This window comes from Hyla sarda, chromosome 10 (genome assembly GCF_029499605.1).
Source record: "Hyla sarda isolate aHylSar1 chromosome 10, aHylSar1.hap1, whole genome shotgun sequence".
Lineage (NCBI taxonomy): Eukaryota > Metazoa > Chordata > Amphibia > Anura > Hylidae > Hyla > Hyla sarda.
Window position 1 is genome coordinate 131,186,987 of NC_079198.1, and position 17,454 is coordinate 131,204,440.

At 42.6% G+C, this 17,454-nt stretch overlaps 1 protein-coding gene across 1 annotated transcript; it reads left to right on the forward strand.

Moving 5' to 3' along the window:
- On the forward strand, positions 1 to 17,105 carry LOC130293267 (indolethylamine N-methyltransferase-like). The gene is made up of 3 exons (XM_056541769.1): positions 1 to 151; positions 12,617 to 12,824; positions 16,682 to 17,105. The coding sequence occupies exons 1-3, from the start codon at positions 1 to 3 to the stop codon at positions 17,103 to 17,105; spliced, it is 783 nt and encodes a 260-aa protein (XP_056397744.1).
- The last annotated feature ends 349 nt before the right edge of the window (positions 17,106 to 17,454 follow it).

A 17,454-nucleotide genomic window follows, 5' to 3' on the forward strand; every position in this document is an offset into this window, starting at 1 on the left:
ATGGATTCCGGCTCATATAAGATCTATCATATACATGGATTTGATTCTAGACAACACCTGGAACATTATTTTTCAGATAAACCTGATATGGTCTTTGAAGGGGATCTCTTGAAATTTCCCATTGAAAATTTAACAAAAGCTTTCAAACCAGGTATGTATGATTATATTCTTTATATTTTCTGATAGTTTTATGATAATGTTTATAGCTTTTTCTTTATTTTTCTCAGCACTTAAAATAGTTGATTTTAAACAATTGTAAATAACTAAAAAAAAATTTGGGGTGTTACAGACCAGGGGAGACAACTGCGCTTCTCTATATAATTCTCATATCTATTCAAGGGAGCAGAGCAAGTGTTATCATTAACCTCTTAAGGACGCAGGGTGTACCTGTATGCCCTGCACCCGGTCTTAAAACGGGGTCACGCCGTGACCCTGCATCACATCGGGCCAACAGCGCACAGCACCGATCATTGTGCTGCGCGCTATTAACCCTTCAGACGTGGCGATCAAAGTTGATCACCACGCTGAAAATGAAAGTAAACGCTTCCCGGCAGCTCAGTTGGGCTGATCGGTTCTATCGCGATAAAATCATGATGTCCCGATCAGCTAGGACGCGAGCGGAGGTCCCCTTACCTTGCTCCATCACGTCCGATCGGCATCTGATTGCTCCAAGCCTGAGCTACAGGCTTGAGCAGTCGAACCCCTATCTCGCTGATCCATGCAAAGCTATGGCCTTGTAGGGTTCAGGGTAAAATATCAATGTGCGCAGTGTTATAGGTCCCTATGGAAGCTATAGCACTGCAAAAAAAAAGTTTACAAAGGTCATTTAACCCCTTACCTAATAAAAGTTTGAATCACCCCCCCTTTTCCCATAAAAAAAAAACTGTGTACATAAAAATAAACATATGTGGTATCACCACGTGCCTAAATGTCCGACAGCTATAAAAATATATTGTTAATTAAACTGCACGGTCAATGGCATATGTGCAAAAAAATTTAAAAATCCAAAATAGCGTTTTTTTGATCACTTTTTACATCATAAAAAAAAAAGTCTGATCAATGCAAAAATGGTACCGATAAAAACTTCAGAAAATGGTGCAAAAAATGAGTCCTCATACCGGCCCATACGTGGAAAAATAAAAAAGTTATAGTGGTCAGAAGATGACAATTTTAAACATATACATTTTCCTGCATGTAGTTATGATTTTTTTCAAAAGTACGACAAAATCAAACCTATATAAGTAGGGTATCATTTTAACTGTGTGGACCTACAGAATAAAGAGAAGGGGTCATTTTTACCAAAAAATGCACTGCGTAGAAACGGAATCCCCCAAAATTTACAAAATGAAATTTTTTCTTTAATTTTGTCGCACAATGAATTTTTTTCCTGTTTTGCTGTGGATTTTTTGGTAAAATTACTATTGTCACTGCAAAGTAGAATTGGTGGTGCAAAAAATAAGCCAGCATATGGAATTGTAAGTGCAAAATTGAAAGTGTTATGATTTTTAGAAGGTGAGGTGAGTCCTTAAGGGGTTAAAGTGTACCTCTAATTGTGGTCCCAGCAGCAGAATATGTGCCTAGATTTTGCCTGAAGTCCCCCGCAAGTTTAATTTGTAGTGTTGAGCGGCATAGGCCATATTCGAATTCGCGAATATTCGCGAATATATGGACGAATATTCGTCATATATTCGCGAATATTCGCATATTCGTTATATTCTCGTTTGATTTTCGCATATGCGAAAATTCGCGTATGCGAAAATTAACATATGTGAATATTAGCATATACAAAATTAGCATACGCGACAATTCGCGAATAATATTCGAATTGCGAATATTCGTGAGCAACACTATTAATTTGTACAGATCCCAATAATCTCAAATCATGGGGTCAGAAATGTCGCCAAAATTTAAGCACAATTCCTGCCGGCAGGACCACGATTAGAGCTACCCTTTAAATATCATGAAGACTAAATATTATACTATATATTTTACTCTTTGAAATATACAGAAAATTGGGGAATTTGTTGAGGATGATGAAGGGTTTGTTGTGGGGCAATTATTTCAAAATCTGCAATTGTCTGGCATTTTTAGTTACTAAGGCCCCTTTCACACTACAAAATTACTCTGTATTAAAGATGTGTTGGAAGTTCTGTCTGTAAATTGGCAGTAAAACAGCAGTTACAAAATTCTATACGGCCGTTAGAAAATCCCATTATAGTCTATGGGATTTTTCTATTAGCTGTTTTAACCCGTTATTGCCCGTTATTAATAACGGACGTTATTTTGTGCCGGGCAAATGAACAGGAGAAATAGTGCATGCACTAATTCTCCCGTTACTGTCACAAAATAACGTCAGTTATTAATAACGGGCAATAACGGGTTAAAACAGCTATTAGAAAAATCCCATAGACTATAATGGGATTTTCTAATGGCCATATAGGATTTTGCAACTGCTGTTTTACTGCCGATTTTCAGACGGAACTTCCAATGGATCTTTAACCCCTTAAGGACTAAGGGCGTACCGGTACGTCCTTGGTCCTGCTCTCCTGATATAACGCGGGGTTACACAGTAACCCCGCATCATATCACGGCGGGCCCGGCGTCATAGTGAAGCCGGGACCCGCCTCTAATAGCGCAGCGCCGATCGCGGTGCCGCGCGCTATTAACCCTTTAGCTGCGCGCTCAGAGCTGAGCCGCGCGGCTAAAACCGAAAGTTGCCGGCTAGCTCAGTGGGCTGTTCGGGATAGCCGCGGCGAAATCGTGGCATTCCCGAACAGCTTACAGGACAGCGGAAGGGCCCCTACCTGCCTCCTCACTGTCCGATCGCCGAATGACTGCTCAGTGCCTGAGATCCAGGCATGAGCAGTCATGTGGCAGAATCGTCGATCACTGGTTTCCTATGAGAAACCAGTGATCAATGATGAAGATCAGTGTGTGCAGTGTTATAGGTCCCTCTGGGACCTATAACACTGCAAAAAAAAAGTGGAAAAAAAAGTGAATAAAGATCATTTAACTCCTCCCCTATTAAAAGTTTGAATCACCCCCCTTTTCCAATAAAAAAAAAAAAAACTGTGTAAATAAAAATAAACATATATGGTATCACCGTGTGCGAAAATGTCCGAATTATAAAAATATATAATTAATTAAACCGCTCGGTCAATGGCGTGCGCGCAAAAAAATTCCAAAGTCCAAAATAGTGCATTTTTGGTCACTTTTTATATAATTTAAAAATGAATTAAAAGCGATCAATAAGTTCTATCAATGCATAAATTGTACCGTTAAAAACTTCAGATCACGGCGCAAAAAATTAGTCCTCATACCGCCCCATACACGGAAAAATAAAAAAGTTATAGGGGTCAGAAGATGACAATTTTAAACGTATAAATTTTCCTGCATGTAGTTATGATTTTTTCCAGAAGTCCGACAAAATCAAACCTATATAATTAGGGTATCATTTTAATCGTATGGACCTACAGAATAAAGATAAGGTGTAATTTTTACCGAAAAATGTACTACATAGAAATGGAAGCCCCCAAAATTTACAAAACGGCGGGTTTTTTTCAATTTTGTCGCACAATGATTTTTTTTCCGTTTCACTGTAGATTTTTGGGCAAAATAACTGACGTCATTACAAAGTAGAAATGGTGGCACAAAAAATAAGCCATCATATGGATTTTTAGGTGCAAAATTGAAAGAGTTATGCTTTTTAAAGGCAAGGAGCAAAAAACGAAAATGCAAAAACGGAAAAAACCCCGGTCCTTAAGGGGTTAAAACAGAATCATTTTGTAGTGTGAAAGAAGCCTAAGTTGTTTCCAGGATTTACATTTTTGTAAAAATGTATCAGTTGTTAGAAACAAAATAATCAACAATTAATAATCAACAGCTACAAGTGCTGCACATTAAAAAAGTTTTTTTTTTAAAAGCAGTACAATAATAGAAATACCTTAAAATATACAGCGTGAAAACTAAGCCCTCCAAAATTGTGTTTTTCTTTTCAATTTCTGCACACAAATAATATACTTTTTTTTTTTATATAAACTTTATGATTGATTTCAGAAGAAAGTACAATTGGTTGTGCAAAAAACAAGACTCATATGGGTCTGAAGATGGAAATATAAAAGAGTTGTGGCTCTTAGTGTCACATAAAAATGCATAAATTAAGGGATTCAAGTCTTACTATTATAGATTAAAGAGATTCTTCACCTCTAGACATCTTAGCCGCAGGGGTCCGGCTGCTGACTCCCACAATCTCTAGCCCAGCACCCCACCATTCTGAACATTTTATTAAGAACACTGGCTCAGGCGGCTGTGGTAGTGATTAGAGATGAGCGAACTTTTCAAAAATTCGATTTGGCCGATTCGCCAAATTTTCCGAAAAAGTTTGCTTCAGTCCGAATTTTTTAGCGATGAATCTATATTAAAAAAGGCTATTTCCGGCATCGCTTTTAGAATCACTGCCGCACAGCAGCACAATGACAGAGCCTGGTGGTGGCATCAGTGTCAGTAGATCATATAGTAACTGAATTACACAGCGTGGAGGTGTTGGCAGCATAAGGAGACCATTTAGTCGCTGAATGAAACCGCTTGGATGAGGCTGAAGCATGAGGAAACCATATAGTGGCTGAATGACACAGCATGGAGGTGTTGGCAGCATGAGAAGACCATATAGTGTCTGAATGGCACAGCGTGGAGGTGTTGGCAGCATGAGGAGACCATATAGTGGTTGAATGGCACAGCCCGGAGTTGCCAGCAGCATGAGTAGGCACTAGGTCTTCGTAATCCCTAAGATTAAAAGATGAATTAAGAAATTTAAACCGAAGATTTTGGATAGCGGGTGCTACCTATGAGAAAATTTTAAATTCCCTGACCCAGGCCCCACAGCGGCATCAGTAACCCATATATTGCCTGAATGACACAGCCTGGAGTTGGCTGATGCAAGAGTACACAGCAGGGCTTCACAATTCCCCCCCCCAAAAAACAACAATTTTATAATTTTTTTTAAAAGATTTTGGATAGCGGGTCCATTTAAAACAACCTTTGCGTGTCCCGGACCCCAGCGTGTGGGTACGAAGGACCAAATCCAACAAGCCCCCACAGGGATCATTTGGCCGTGAGATGTAGGCGCTGACCGGCCATTGTTTCCAAGACTTCTCGCCAAGGCAAACCATGTGAAGAACAGCGTGACACCGCCATGACCTGCACACATGGTATGCTGAAGGGCCACCGAGACTTGTCTGGGCAGTGGAGGCTTAAGACATGGTTTAGGATGTGGAGGTGGAGTAGCACACTGTCACAGGACCAACGGGCTGACAGAGTGTAGCAGGAAGCAGCATTGAGTACACACCAGGGCTTCAGAATCCCAAAGAAAAACCAACCATTTTTTTTTTATTAAGAATATTTAGGACAGCGGGTGCTACCTATATATTGCCTGAATGACACAGCCTGTAGTTGGCTGATGCATGAGTACACACTAGGGCTTCACAATCCCCCCAAAAGAACACAACAATTGTAGAAATTTCTGAAGAAGACTTTTGGATGGCGGGTGCTACCTATGAGAAAATTTGAAATTCCCAGACCCAGGCCCAGCAGCACCATCAGTAAACCATATATTGCTTGAATGACACAGACTGGAGTTGGCTGATGCATGAGTACGCACCAAAGCTTCACAATCCCTAATAAAAAAGACAAACATTTTTTACGAAAAATGTTAACAAAAATTTAGGACAGTGAGTGCTCTCTATATATTACCAGAATGACACAGCCTGGAGTTGGCTGCAGCATGAAGAGACCATTGAAATTTGTGATTTTTTTATTTGAAATTTAAATCAAAATTTGGGTCCCGGACCCCGCCGTGTGGGTACAAAGGACCTAATCTCACAGCACCCACAGGGCTCATGTGGCAGTACGATGTAGGTGCAACGTCTCCATAGCCCTGACCGGCCATTTTTGTTTTTTGGACCTTTGTTTAAGAACAAGTGCATGTCCAAGAGTCCAGAAGACTCAATAATGCAGGACGGGGGACCACCAAAAGACATTCTTCTATAAAATAATTTTTTATGAAATAAAGAAGCAGAGTTCATCCCTCTCCGTACTTTTATGGAAAATTTTACTTAAAAAAATCACACGCAACAAGCGTTCAATGGTGTAATAGTTATTATTATGGAAAATTTAAGTTTATTACAGTGATAATTATCAGAAAATTTGAAAAAAACACTACACTACCAAGAGTGTTTAATAACCCCATACATTGCACCATAAATGTTGAAATTTAAATTAAGCATGTATGTATGTATTTCAAAAATCCTAAAATTAAAGGCCCAAGCCCAGAAGCCTCATGAAGTCAACTAGTTCCTGAAAGACACAGGAGCAGTCAGGAGTAGGCATCAGCAGTACCTAAGAGGCATTAATAACCCCTTACATTGCACGATCAATCGCGAGATCGAGCAATAACAGGTGTGTTATGCCCTCAGATGTCCGGGGCTGCACGCGCGCTACACTGAATGGACCAGTGTGTGTCTAAGCTCGGGTTCATTAAGTCCCTGCCCTTTGTACACACCTCATGTCTCTATTACCGATAGGATGGTTTAGTGAGGTCCTCTGATCGTCCCCCGCAGGGTAGTAGAAGGCCCTGGCAGAGCGCCGAGAATTTAAAGATCATTGTTGAAATTTGCATTAAGCATGTATTAGCTACTGCTAAACTTCCAAAAATTAAAGGCCCAAGGCCAGAAGTTTCAGTGAGGCAAGTAGTTCCTGAAAGACACAGGATGAGTCAGGAGCAGGCATTCGCAGTACCCAAGAGGGTTTCATAACCCCTTACATTTAAAGATCAATGTTGACATTTGCATTAAGCATGTATTTAGCTACTGCTAAACATCCAAAAATTGAAGGTCCACGGCCTGAGGCATCAGGGAGGCAAGTAGTTCCTGAAAGACACAGGATGAGTCAGGAGCAGGCATTCGCAGTACCCAAGAGGGTTTCATAACCCCTTACATTTAAAGATCAATGTTGACATTTGCATTAGGCATGTATTTAGCTACTGCTAAACTTCCAAAAATGAAAGGCCCAAGGCCAGAAGCATCAGTGAGGCAAGTAGTTCCTGAAAGACACAGGATGAGCCAGTAGCAGGCAATGGCAGTACCAAAGAGGGTTTCATAACCCTAATTGATAACCCAAGAGGGTTTCATAACCAACCATAATTGGGAAATGTTGGTGAAGCAGCATGGTCAATCTACTCTGAGGCATCTGGCATTGGTGGCTGGAAATCCTGGATGATCCATCCCTGATTCATCTTGACAAACGTCAATCTCTCCACATTTTTAGTGGACAGACGAGTTCGCCTTGGGGTGACTATGGCCCAGGCAGCACTAAACACCCGCTCTGATGGCACACTACTGGCCGGGCAGGACAGCTTTTCCAAGGCAAACTCTGTTAGTTGCGGACATAAATCAAGTTTGGCTGCCCAGAAGTCCAGCGGATCTTCAATGGTTGTTGGCATGGTCATGTCAAGGTATGCCACCACCTGCTGGTTCAGGTCCTGCTCCATGTCTACATGCTGCAGATTAGTTGCTTCACTATGCGGGTGAAGAAAGCTACTCATCAGCGACTGTAGACTCAGGCTGCTGCTGATTGAGCTGGTACTGCTCCTGCCACCCCTCCCCTCCCCAGCAGCCATGGCAGTGGAAGGTGAGCGCAGAGGGCCCCCGAGTCAGACCTGCGAGTGGATGGACCATGTGGCCAATAGGCATCGGCCAACCGACTACGTAGAATCTCTCTGTAGTAGGTCAGTTTGTCCTCCCTCTCAGTGGGTGCAAAAAAGGCCCCGATTCTGGGACAGTAGCAAGGGTCTAATAGGGTGGAGATCCAGAAGTCATTTCGCTGACGAATTTTGACAATTTGGGGGTCACTATGCAAGCAACTGAGCATGCATCGTGCCATTTGCGCCAGTGACTCGGAGGGACTACCTACCTCCATCTCCACTGCATACTGCCACGGTGTGTCTGAGTGCTCTGTCTCAACTTCCTCATAACCCCCAAGCTCCTCTGGCTGCTCCTGCTCCTCCTCTCCTGTCCGAAGACTAGAAACACCGGCCATCTCATCCAACCTAAACTGTGCTCCGCTCTGCCCCTCATCATCCTCCTCCTCCAGTTCAGCCCCCACAGGGCTCATGTAGCCTTGAGATGTAGGCGCAACATCTCCATTGCCGTGACCAGCCATGGTTTCAATCATTTGTAGTAGGAAATGTAGGAGTGGTATTACGTTGTTCATGGCGTAATCCAGGCGACTCACAAATAATGTGGCTTCCTCAAAGAGCCTCTGCAAACGGCAGTTGTCACGTATGAGCTGCCACTGGTTCACATTGAAGTTACACAGGGGAGTACTCCTATCTGCTTGGATGATCACAAAATCGGTGAAAGCTTTTCTTTGTTTGTATAGTCTGTCCAACATATGGAGGGTGGAATTCCAACGTGTGGCAATGTCACAAATAAGACTATGTTGTGGGATACCGTTCTGACGCTGCAGCTCAAGGAAGGTGTGCTTGGCGGTGTACGAGTGGCTGAAGTGAATGCACAGTTTCCTTGCCATTTTCAGGATGTTTTGCAAATGGGGTGAAGACTTGAGGAAGTGCTTGACAACCAGATTCAACACGTGTGCCATGCAGGGCGCATGTTTCACACATCACACTATTCTTCCCATTGTCAGTCACCATAGTTCCCATTTCCAGATTTCGTGGAGTAAGCCATACTCGGATTTCTTTACGAATGAACTTTAGCAGTTCCTCACCTGTGTGACTCCATTCGCCAAGGCAAACCATGTGAACAACAGCTTGACACCGCCGTGCCCTATGCACATGGTACGATGAAGGGCCACCGAGATTTGGACGTGCAGTGGAGGCCGAGGACACGGTGGAGGATGAGGAGGCGGCGTCGCACACTGTAACAGGACCAACTGCCTGGGAGCGAGAGCTTGGAGGAGGAAGCGGTGTGACCTGTCCAAGTTGCTGTTGTGGCTGTGCAGGAACCACATTTACCCAGTGGGCCGTAAAAGACAGGTATTGTCCCTGCCCGTAGTTACAACTCCACACGTCGGCTATGCTGTGCACTTTTGAACAAACCGAGAGGCTCAAGGACTGGCCCACCTTCTCTTGTAAAAACTTTTGCAGGGCTGGTACTGACTTCTTCGCAAAGAAATGACGGCTTGGGACTCTCCACCTCGGCTCGGCACAAGCCATCAATTCTCTGAAAGGTGCAGAGTCCACCACTTGAAAACGGAGGGACTGCAACACCAGTAACTTGGACAGGAGCACATTCAACTTCTGCGCCGTTAGATGCGTGGGCGCATACTGTTGTCTCTTGGACATGGCTTCGCCGAAGGATTGTTGGCGGAATGGATGACTAAAAGCGGAAGAAGCAGGAGCGACAGAAGGAGGGTTTGACACACAGCTCCCTTTGGCTGAGGTGGTGGAGCCATGGCTGGATGAAGGAGGGAGGGGATTGCCACTGAGTGATGCAGCAGGCTGGACCACTAAATCGGAACCATGGTTCTCCCAGGCCGCTTTATGGTGGCGAAGCATGTGTTGACGCCGGGCCGTGGTGCCGACATTGGGACCCTGGCCAAGCTTCACCTTCTGCCGACAGAGCTTGCATGTGGCTACGCCAACCTCCTCCGGATGCCTTATGAAAAACTTCCACACCGCCGAGTAGCTGATTTTCCCACCCGCAGTCCGCACTAATTGACTGCTACTGGCGCCATCTCCAGGAACCCCTGTTCCACTACCTCCAGGAAAGGTAGGCTGCTGCAAAGCAGGTGGTCTCCCCCTGGCACGTTTGGCTCCTGAATTTCCACTCCTGCCACCACGCTGACTGCCAACCGTGCTACCGCCTTGCTGCCTCAAGGGCAACATGCAACTCTCTTCTCCTGATGATAATGAAGCCCCTTCTGTACCCGGCTCCCAATTGCGATCGGCTTCATCATCATCAACAGGTGTGTGCATGTCACTGATGTCCTCCTCAGGTTCCCCAACAATGTCTGCTTCAGGACCCTGAACACTTGCAACACCTCCTCATACGTCACTCTCCACATCACTACTTGGCCGACTAGCTTAGCAAGCGGCGCATGTCTCCTCCCCTTCTTGGCTGTCCAGTAGCTGCTGACTGTCCTCTATTAGATCGTCCTCAGTAAATAGTGGAGCTGAACCCACAGCATAAGATACTTCTTTAGGAGAGGGAACAGCATAGGACAAAGGGAATGGGAGGACAGGGACTGCTCCCGGGCCATGACAACTGAGGGTTGTGTCTGAGGAACCACCGACTGTTGACTGGGGGTGTCAGATGTCACTTGTGATGATGTGGATGAGCGTGTTAACCAATCAACAACGGCAGATGGGTTGCTGGTGGAGACACGACCACTGGCTGATAACGGGAGCTCAGGCCTCTCGCTGCGACTCATGCTGCCATTCGCCCCAAGTCTGCTGCCAACTCTGCCTGAAGTATTTAGGCCTCTGCCACTCCTCTGTTCACATCCTGGCACTTCTCTGCCTGACATACTTTTTGAGGGTATTACAATACGCTACACTACTCTTTAAACAGTATTTGTCTAGAACAGCAGCAGGTGATTACTTACGGCTGTCCTTTCACAGTATATAGGCCCTTTACAGATTAACAGGTACTAGATGGTACACTACTTGGATGTACGTATGCGGTATGCACTGATGAGGGCAGTAATATGCGTAACTATACACAGAAAAAACTCTGTATTTTTTAAAAACACCAGCCGGTGGATACTATTGTTTTGACTTTGATGGTATGGAGCACCTTGACAGATTAACAGGTACTAAATGGTACAATATTTGGATGTAACTATGCGGTATGCACTAATGAGGGCAGTAATATGCCTAACTATACGCAGAAAAAACTCTGTATTTTTTAAAAACACCAGCCGGTGGATACTATTATTTGGACTTTGACGGTATGGAGCCCCTTGACAGATTAACAGGTACTAAATGGTACAGTACTTGGATGTACCTATGCAGTATGCACTGATGAGGGCAGTAATATGCATAACTATACGCAGAAAAAAACTCTGTATTTTTGTAAAATACCAGCCGGTGAATACTATTGTTTGAACTTTGACGGTATGGAGCGCCTTGACAGATTAACAGGTACTAAATGGTTCAATACTTGGATGTACCTATGCGGTATGCACTGATGAGGGCAGTAATATTCGTAACTATACGCAGAAAAAACTCCGTATTTAAAAATTAAAAAAACATCCGGTGAATACTATTGTTTGGACTTGCACAGTATGTAGCCTCTTGACAGATTAACAGGTACAAAATGGTACAAATGCACAACAGTCCACTGAATAATCACGTATTTCTGAACAGCAGCAGGACCCAACAGTGCAGCACCACACAAAAAACAAAAAATACAGGGATTAAACCCTATATTGCACTCTGTCACACAATTCTGAGCAGCAGAAGATTTGTGGAGCAAAAAAAAAAAAGAACTTTCTAAGATGTTTCAGAAAGTTCAAGCAGCTTGGAGATCTGTATGAGGCATCTGACTGCTATCTGCCCCTCTCTGCTGCAATGCTCAATAACAACAATAGGAGGTTTAGCTATCAATGATCCTTCTCAGTGTGAACAGCAAAGCACTCTGCACTTCTGTCTTTCCCTAATGCTGATGTTGCAAGCAATATAAGAGAATAGAATCCGAGTGGCACCATTAATCTACTTGGAATACTGTATCACATGGTTAAAAGAACGGCACTGAAAATGATACAATTGGCGGGTATTCAGACTTGAAGAATCAGTCCTGCAGTTGTGCTAGGACTTAACACAAATCAGTGTAAATGTCAGAATTATAAATAGAAAGTAAAGACAATCCTGCACTCACCGCCCAGGTACGGTATGTTCAGCTCCTTTCACGAAAATAGCATCCAGCTGGCAGGTGGCTTGGCGTGGGGCGCTCAGAGGCGACTGCCGGCAATTTCGAGCAAAAACGCGCTTCTTCCGAGGCGCAGTGTAACGCTGTGGTATGAGCTATTCACACACGCAGTCCCGTCCTCTCCATCTGAATGCATAGATGAAATGAAGAGAGGCAAGATGGCCGCCGATTATATAGGGGCTGTGACATCACAGGGGTCAATGAACACTGATAGGCTGCATCTCACATGTGATTCAGGGGCAGCCCGCCTACCTTCATTCCCGCCGCTGTTTCCCGCCCTCCTATAATCCCCTGCCCCATGTACTCTTATGTGGATCCGCCATCTTAGGTCTCCAATAGCCAGGAACGCTGTAAAATGGAGTTTAATGAAGCCATTCGCGCAATTGAATCGAGGCGATATTCGCATTCGTTGCAAATCAAATTTTTCATGAAATTTGTTGACGGGTTCGTCAACTTCGATTCGCTCATCTCTAGTAGTGATGTCAGGCCCCTTCCATTCATATCTATGTCCTTAGGATAGGGGATAAGTTGTCTAGGGTCAGAGGACCAAATCTAACCAACAAAAACATTTCAGGATAATTTCTGCTTTTCTTCTTAGTTATTGTTTATTTACAACATATATAATAGTTTATCATATGTGATGTTTTAATATTCAGAATTTCTCTCTACAGGTCATTTAAGAGGAGATGTCATGATTGATCTCAGCCCTGGTTCTATGATTCACCATCTCTATGCCCCCAGTGAGTTTTTCAAACACATCATAGTGCTGAAGGTCCGAGACAGATGTATTCTGGAGCTTAAAAAATGGCTGAACACACGTACTGGAGCATTTGAATGGGGACATGCCACAAAGATTCATGTAGACTTAGAAGGAAAGAGGTAAAATATTTGTTCATGTAATAGAGGAAACCTATTGTCAATGTCTTTTTCTGTATACAACATAGGAAGCAGATCTAGGAAATGTTCAGGCAACACATCTTCTACCTATTTTGTCTATTCAAGAATAACCCCTTGAGGACTGGGAAATTTTTCATTTTTGAATTTTTGTTTTTTCCTCCTCCCCTTCTAAAATTCATAACATTTTCAAATTTCCACCTAGAGACCCACCATTTTAGGGCTTGTTTTTTGCACCACCAATTTTACAGTATACCTTAAAATATATGATGAAAGTTGAAAAAAAAGTCATTTTGTAACTTTTGGGCGCTTTTAATTCCACCCAGTGCATTTTTCGATAACATTTTTTCGATAAAAATTATTTGTTCTGTAGGTCCATTCAATTAAAATTATACTCAACTTCTTTAGGTTTGATTTTGTTTTACTCAATTTAAAATATTATAATTTTTGGACAAAAATGTGCATGTTTAAACGTATCTTCTTCCGATCCCTATAACTATAATTATTTTTCCGTATACGGGGATGTTTGGGGCTAATTTTTTGCACAGTGATCTGTAGTTTCTAATGATACCATTTTTGTTTTAATGCCCCAAAGGGAATATTACATTCAATCTTAAGATTGCATACACTGTTTAATGCTGTGCCATAACATAGCATTGATCGGTGTTATCGGGGCTGCATTGCTCCAGTCAGCTATGGCAGGCCTTATATTCCGACTTCATATACCATTGTTCGTTTTTCTGCACCTGCCTGCTAAACAGTCGGCACAGACAGAAGCCCCATAGACTTGCATTGAACTCCATAGAAAAAAAGTGTGTCAAGGCCCTCTTGAGGTATGACTTCTTTTTTATTTTTATAAAACCCTAACTCCCTTTAAAGTAGAAAAAAATTAGAGGCTGGATTACCTCTAACATTCACTGAGCTTTGGTACTCAGCAACAGGGACTTCTGCCTTTGACAGGAGACCCTGCTCCTTAAAGTTCTTGGGATTTATCTAAAACAAATCCCAATATCTGGAATTCAGACAAATCTTTTGGGGCATTTCAGAGCAATTGGAAATTGTTAAGATTTGCCATCTCTATTTATAAGTATTGTTATAATCAATGCGTTAAAGTAACAATCTGTTATATATATATATATATATATATATATATATATATATATATATATTGCAGACTAATTAAACAGTAATTTCACACAAAAACAACCAGAACAACTACCTTACACATGGGGGGCCCACTGCTGTGGCTTTAGCAAGGCCACCTCAGCGTGGTGGACGGGGGACACATTTTAATCAAAAAGAGCACTTAGAGCCTACATTTTTTGGACCAAGAGTGCAACTATAATCTTCTTTTTGTATACTTTGACTTAACCACAGCACTGTGCATCAAGTTAGGGGGAGTGGCACCCTCTTTAGCCATGCACTCCTTCCTGTTCACAGGAGGTTTTTAAATTGATAATGGATCGTACATGTCACCCAGTCAGAGGTTATATGCCCAGCAGAGGTGAGTAGAATGAGCATGTTAAGGTCCATCCGAAGTGAGGCCACCTCTGCATGGTGGATAGGGGACATGTTTTAATTAAAAAGTGAAGTAAGAGCCTCAATTTTTTGACCAAGAGTGCTGCTGCAACCTTCTTTTTGTATACTTAGTAATTTATCTATACTTATACACATAAACCTACCCATCCCGCTTCTTGGCCTCTTCTCTGCCGTCTCTTTCTATGCATTTCCTGTCTGCATAGCACATTAGCGGAAGTTTTGAAGAGGAACACTGTGGCAGAGACAAGGCATTTGGGAAACCGGCAGAGGAGAATTTATGTTCTCCGTAGCTCCAGAGACATATTTACATATCAACAATCCCCACATAACCCCTTGGGGACACAGCCCATTTTCATTTTTGTGTTACATTTTTTTAAGAGGCACAACATTTTCATTGCTCAACCAATTTTACTTTATAATGACACCATTCATTTACCATAAAATGCACAGTGGAACCAAAACATTTTTATTTCTGGGGATGGAGAATTGAAAATTGAACCGCAATTTTGCAACTTGAGGTTTTGTTTTATGCTGTGCAATTTATGAAAAAACTGACATGTTTTATTTATTCTGTGGGTTGATATGAAAAAACAATAGCAAATTTATATTGTTTTTCTATTACTGTACTACTTTAAAAAGAGTAATTTTTTAAAACAAAATCAGTATGCTAAAAATTTCCCTTTTCTAACCCCAATGACATTTTTTTTTATTTTTCTTTATACCCGCACATGGGGTTGTATCAGTTCTCATTCTTGCACCATCATCTGTAATTTTAATTGGTACCATTTTTTATTTTTATGGAACCTTTTGATAAATTGTTGCTAATTTTTCCAGATATATGATGTGACTAAAATCAGCAATTCTGGCATTTGATATTTTATTTATTAAATATGTCCTCTAGACATCTTATCCCCTATACAAAGGATAGGGGATAAGTTGTCTGATTGTGGGGGTCCGGCCGCATGGCCCTCCCATGATCTTTAGGCACGACATCCGTGTTTTCCACTGCATGGGGCAAACTCCGCTCTGTGCAGGATTACAAGCAACCACAGCCTTCATGCCCCCCTCCAACAGACATTAATTGAGGGGGGCATGGCGACCACAGCCACATGAAGCTTAGTAAAGCCGGCGTTCAAAACATAAATGTTCAGAACGCCGGGGTGCCGGAATGGAGGTCGTGGGGGATCCAAGCGGCCGAACCCTCCCTCGCTCAGACATAGGGAATAAGATGTCTAGGGGTGGAGTACTTCATTAAGCTTACACTGTTCACAATGTGGGATCACAGGCCTTATATTTTAACAGTTCTGACAATTTTGCACTTGGCAATACAAGATTTGATTATCTATTTACTTTTTATTTTCATAAAAAAAATGGGAAGGGGTACATTTTTATTAGGGGATGAACTTTCCTATAATTAATTAATATATATGTATGTGTGCGTGTTATTCTTTTACACTATTAAAGATTATTATATGCAATAATTAGATTGCAGTCACTGTACAATGCTATGCTACCACATAATATTGTGCAGTGTGATCAGCATTCTGTTCATACAGTCTGGCTCTGGAATAACTGCTACCCATCATTAGCAGTAAGTGCCCGGCTACACATAATAGCTGTCACTCACCACCTATGAAGTGTGCGCAGCTCCTGTGCTTGCTTCATAGACACTAAACACTCAAGACAAACAGTCCCAGATCAAAGGAAAAGAGGAGAGCGCTCCATAGCGTGAAATCACCTTCAGGTAATCTATTATTATAACTAGGAGCTCTTACCATCAGTGGTTGCGTGACCCCACACACAACAATGGTAAGCGTAGAGGGGTAATAATGCCTGGTCTGCAGCCTTCCCAATCACAGGGCTAAAAGAGAGTAGAACTTCCAAGGGATGAATGGCTTTGAACGGCGCTGACCAGGACCAGAAGCATAAGGTAAAAACAGCAGGTTTATTTGGATTTCCCACAATGCAACGCGTTTCACCGCACCTGGGCAGCTGATGAAGTCGCCCAGGTGCGGTGAAAGCGTTGCATTGTGGGAAATCCAAATAAACCTGCTGTTTTTACCTTATGCTTCTTGTCCTGGTCAGCGCCGTTCAAAGCCATTCATTCCTTGGAAGTCCTCCCCTCTTTTTTAAACACTCCCAGATGACAAGGGAATACTGGTACACTCTGTTTTATATAGGGGTTAAAGTTTAGCCAGTAGTTCTGGTCACCAATATTCCAGGTTTATATATTTAGTTTTCTTGCTGCCTTGTTCATGTTTCCTGTTTGACAATCACTTTCTTCATTTTTCCATGTTCCTCAGTACCCAGTTACAGGACAAAGAAGCAAAAGTGAGAGAAGCCGCTCAACATGTTGCAAAATGTGACCTTGAGAAAGAAAATATAATGGATCCAGTGATCTTACCACCAGCAGATTGTATCATCAGCGCTTGGCTCCTAGACAATATCTGCAAAGATAAAGATGATTACATCAGATATATCAGGAAGTTCTCAGGGTTACTGAAACCTGGAGGACACCTCATGTTAGTTGGAGCTTTAGGTATGACATATTACACAGTTGGGAAAGACAAGTTCCATGCTTTCACATATGATGAGGATTTTGCCAGGAAAGCTCTAGTTGGAGAAGGATTTATTATTGATACCTTTGTGAGTAGGAAGGTAACAGGTACAAGTCCTCTTGTTGACCTTAAGGCCATCCTATTCATTTCAGCTCACAAGGAGAAATAAGTTGAATAAAAACCTAAAAGTGAAAGGGTTATTTCGCCTTTAGATATCTTATCCCCTATCAAAAAGGATAGGGGATAATATGTCTGATTGCGGGGTACCGCTGCTGGGGTCTCTTGTGATCTAACTGCTGCACCTGGCATTCATTTAGAGTGTCGGGTGCAGCTCCGGAGGCTGGTGACATTACAGTCACACCTTGCTGGTGACGTCATGGCTAGGCCCCTCAATGCAAGTCTATGGGAGGGGGCACATCAGTCATCCGCATCGCCAGTCATCTGTATCACCAGTCATCCATCACGGAGCGAATTTCGGCATGACCCCAGGGATCAGACATCTTATCCCTATCCTTTTG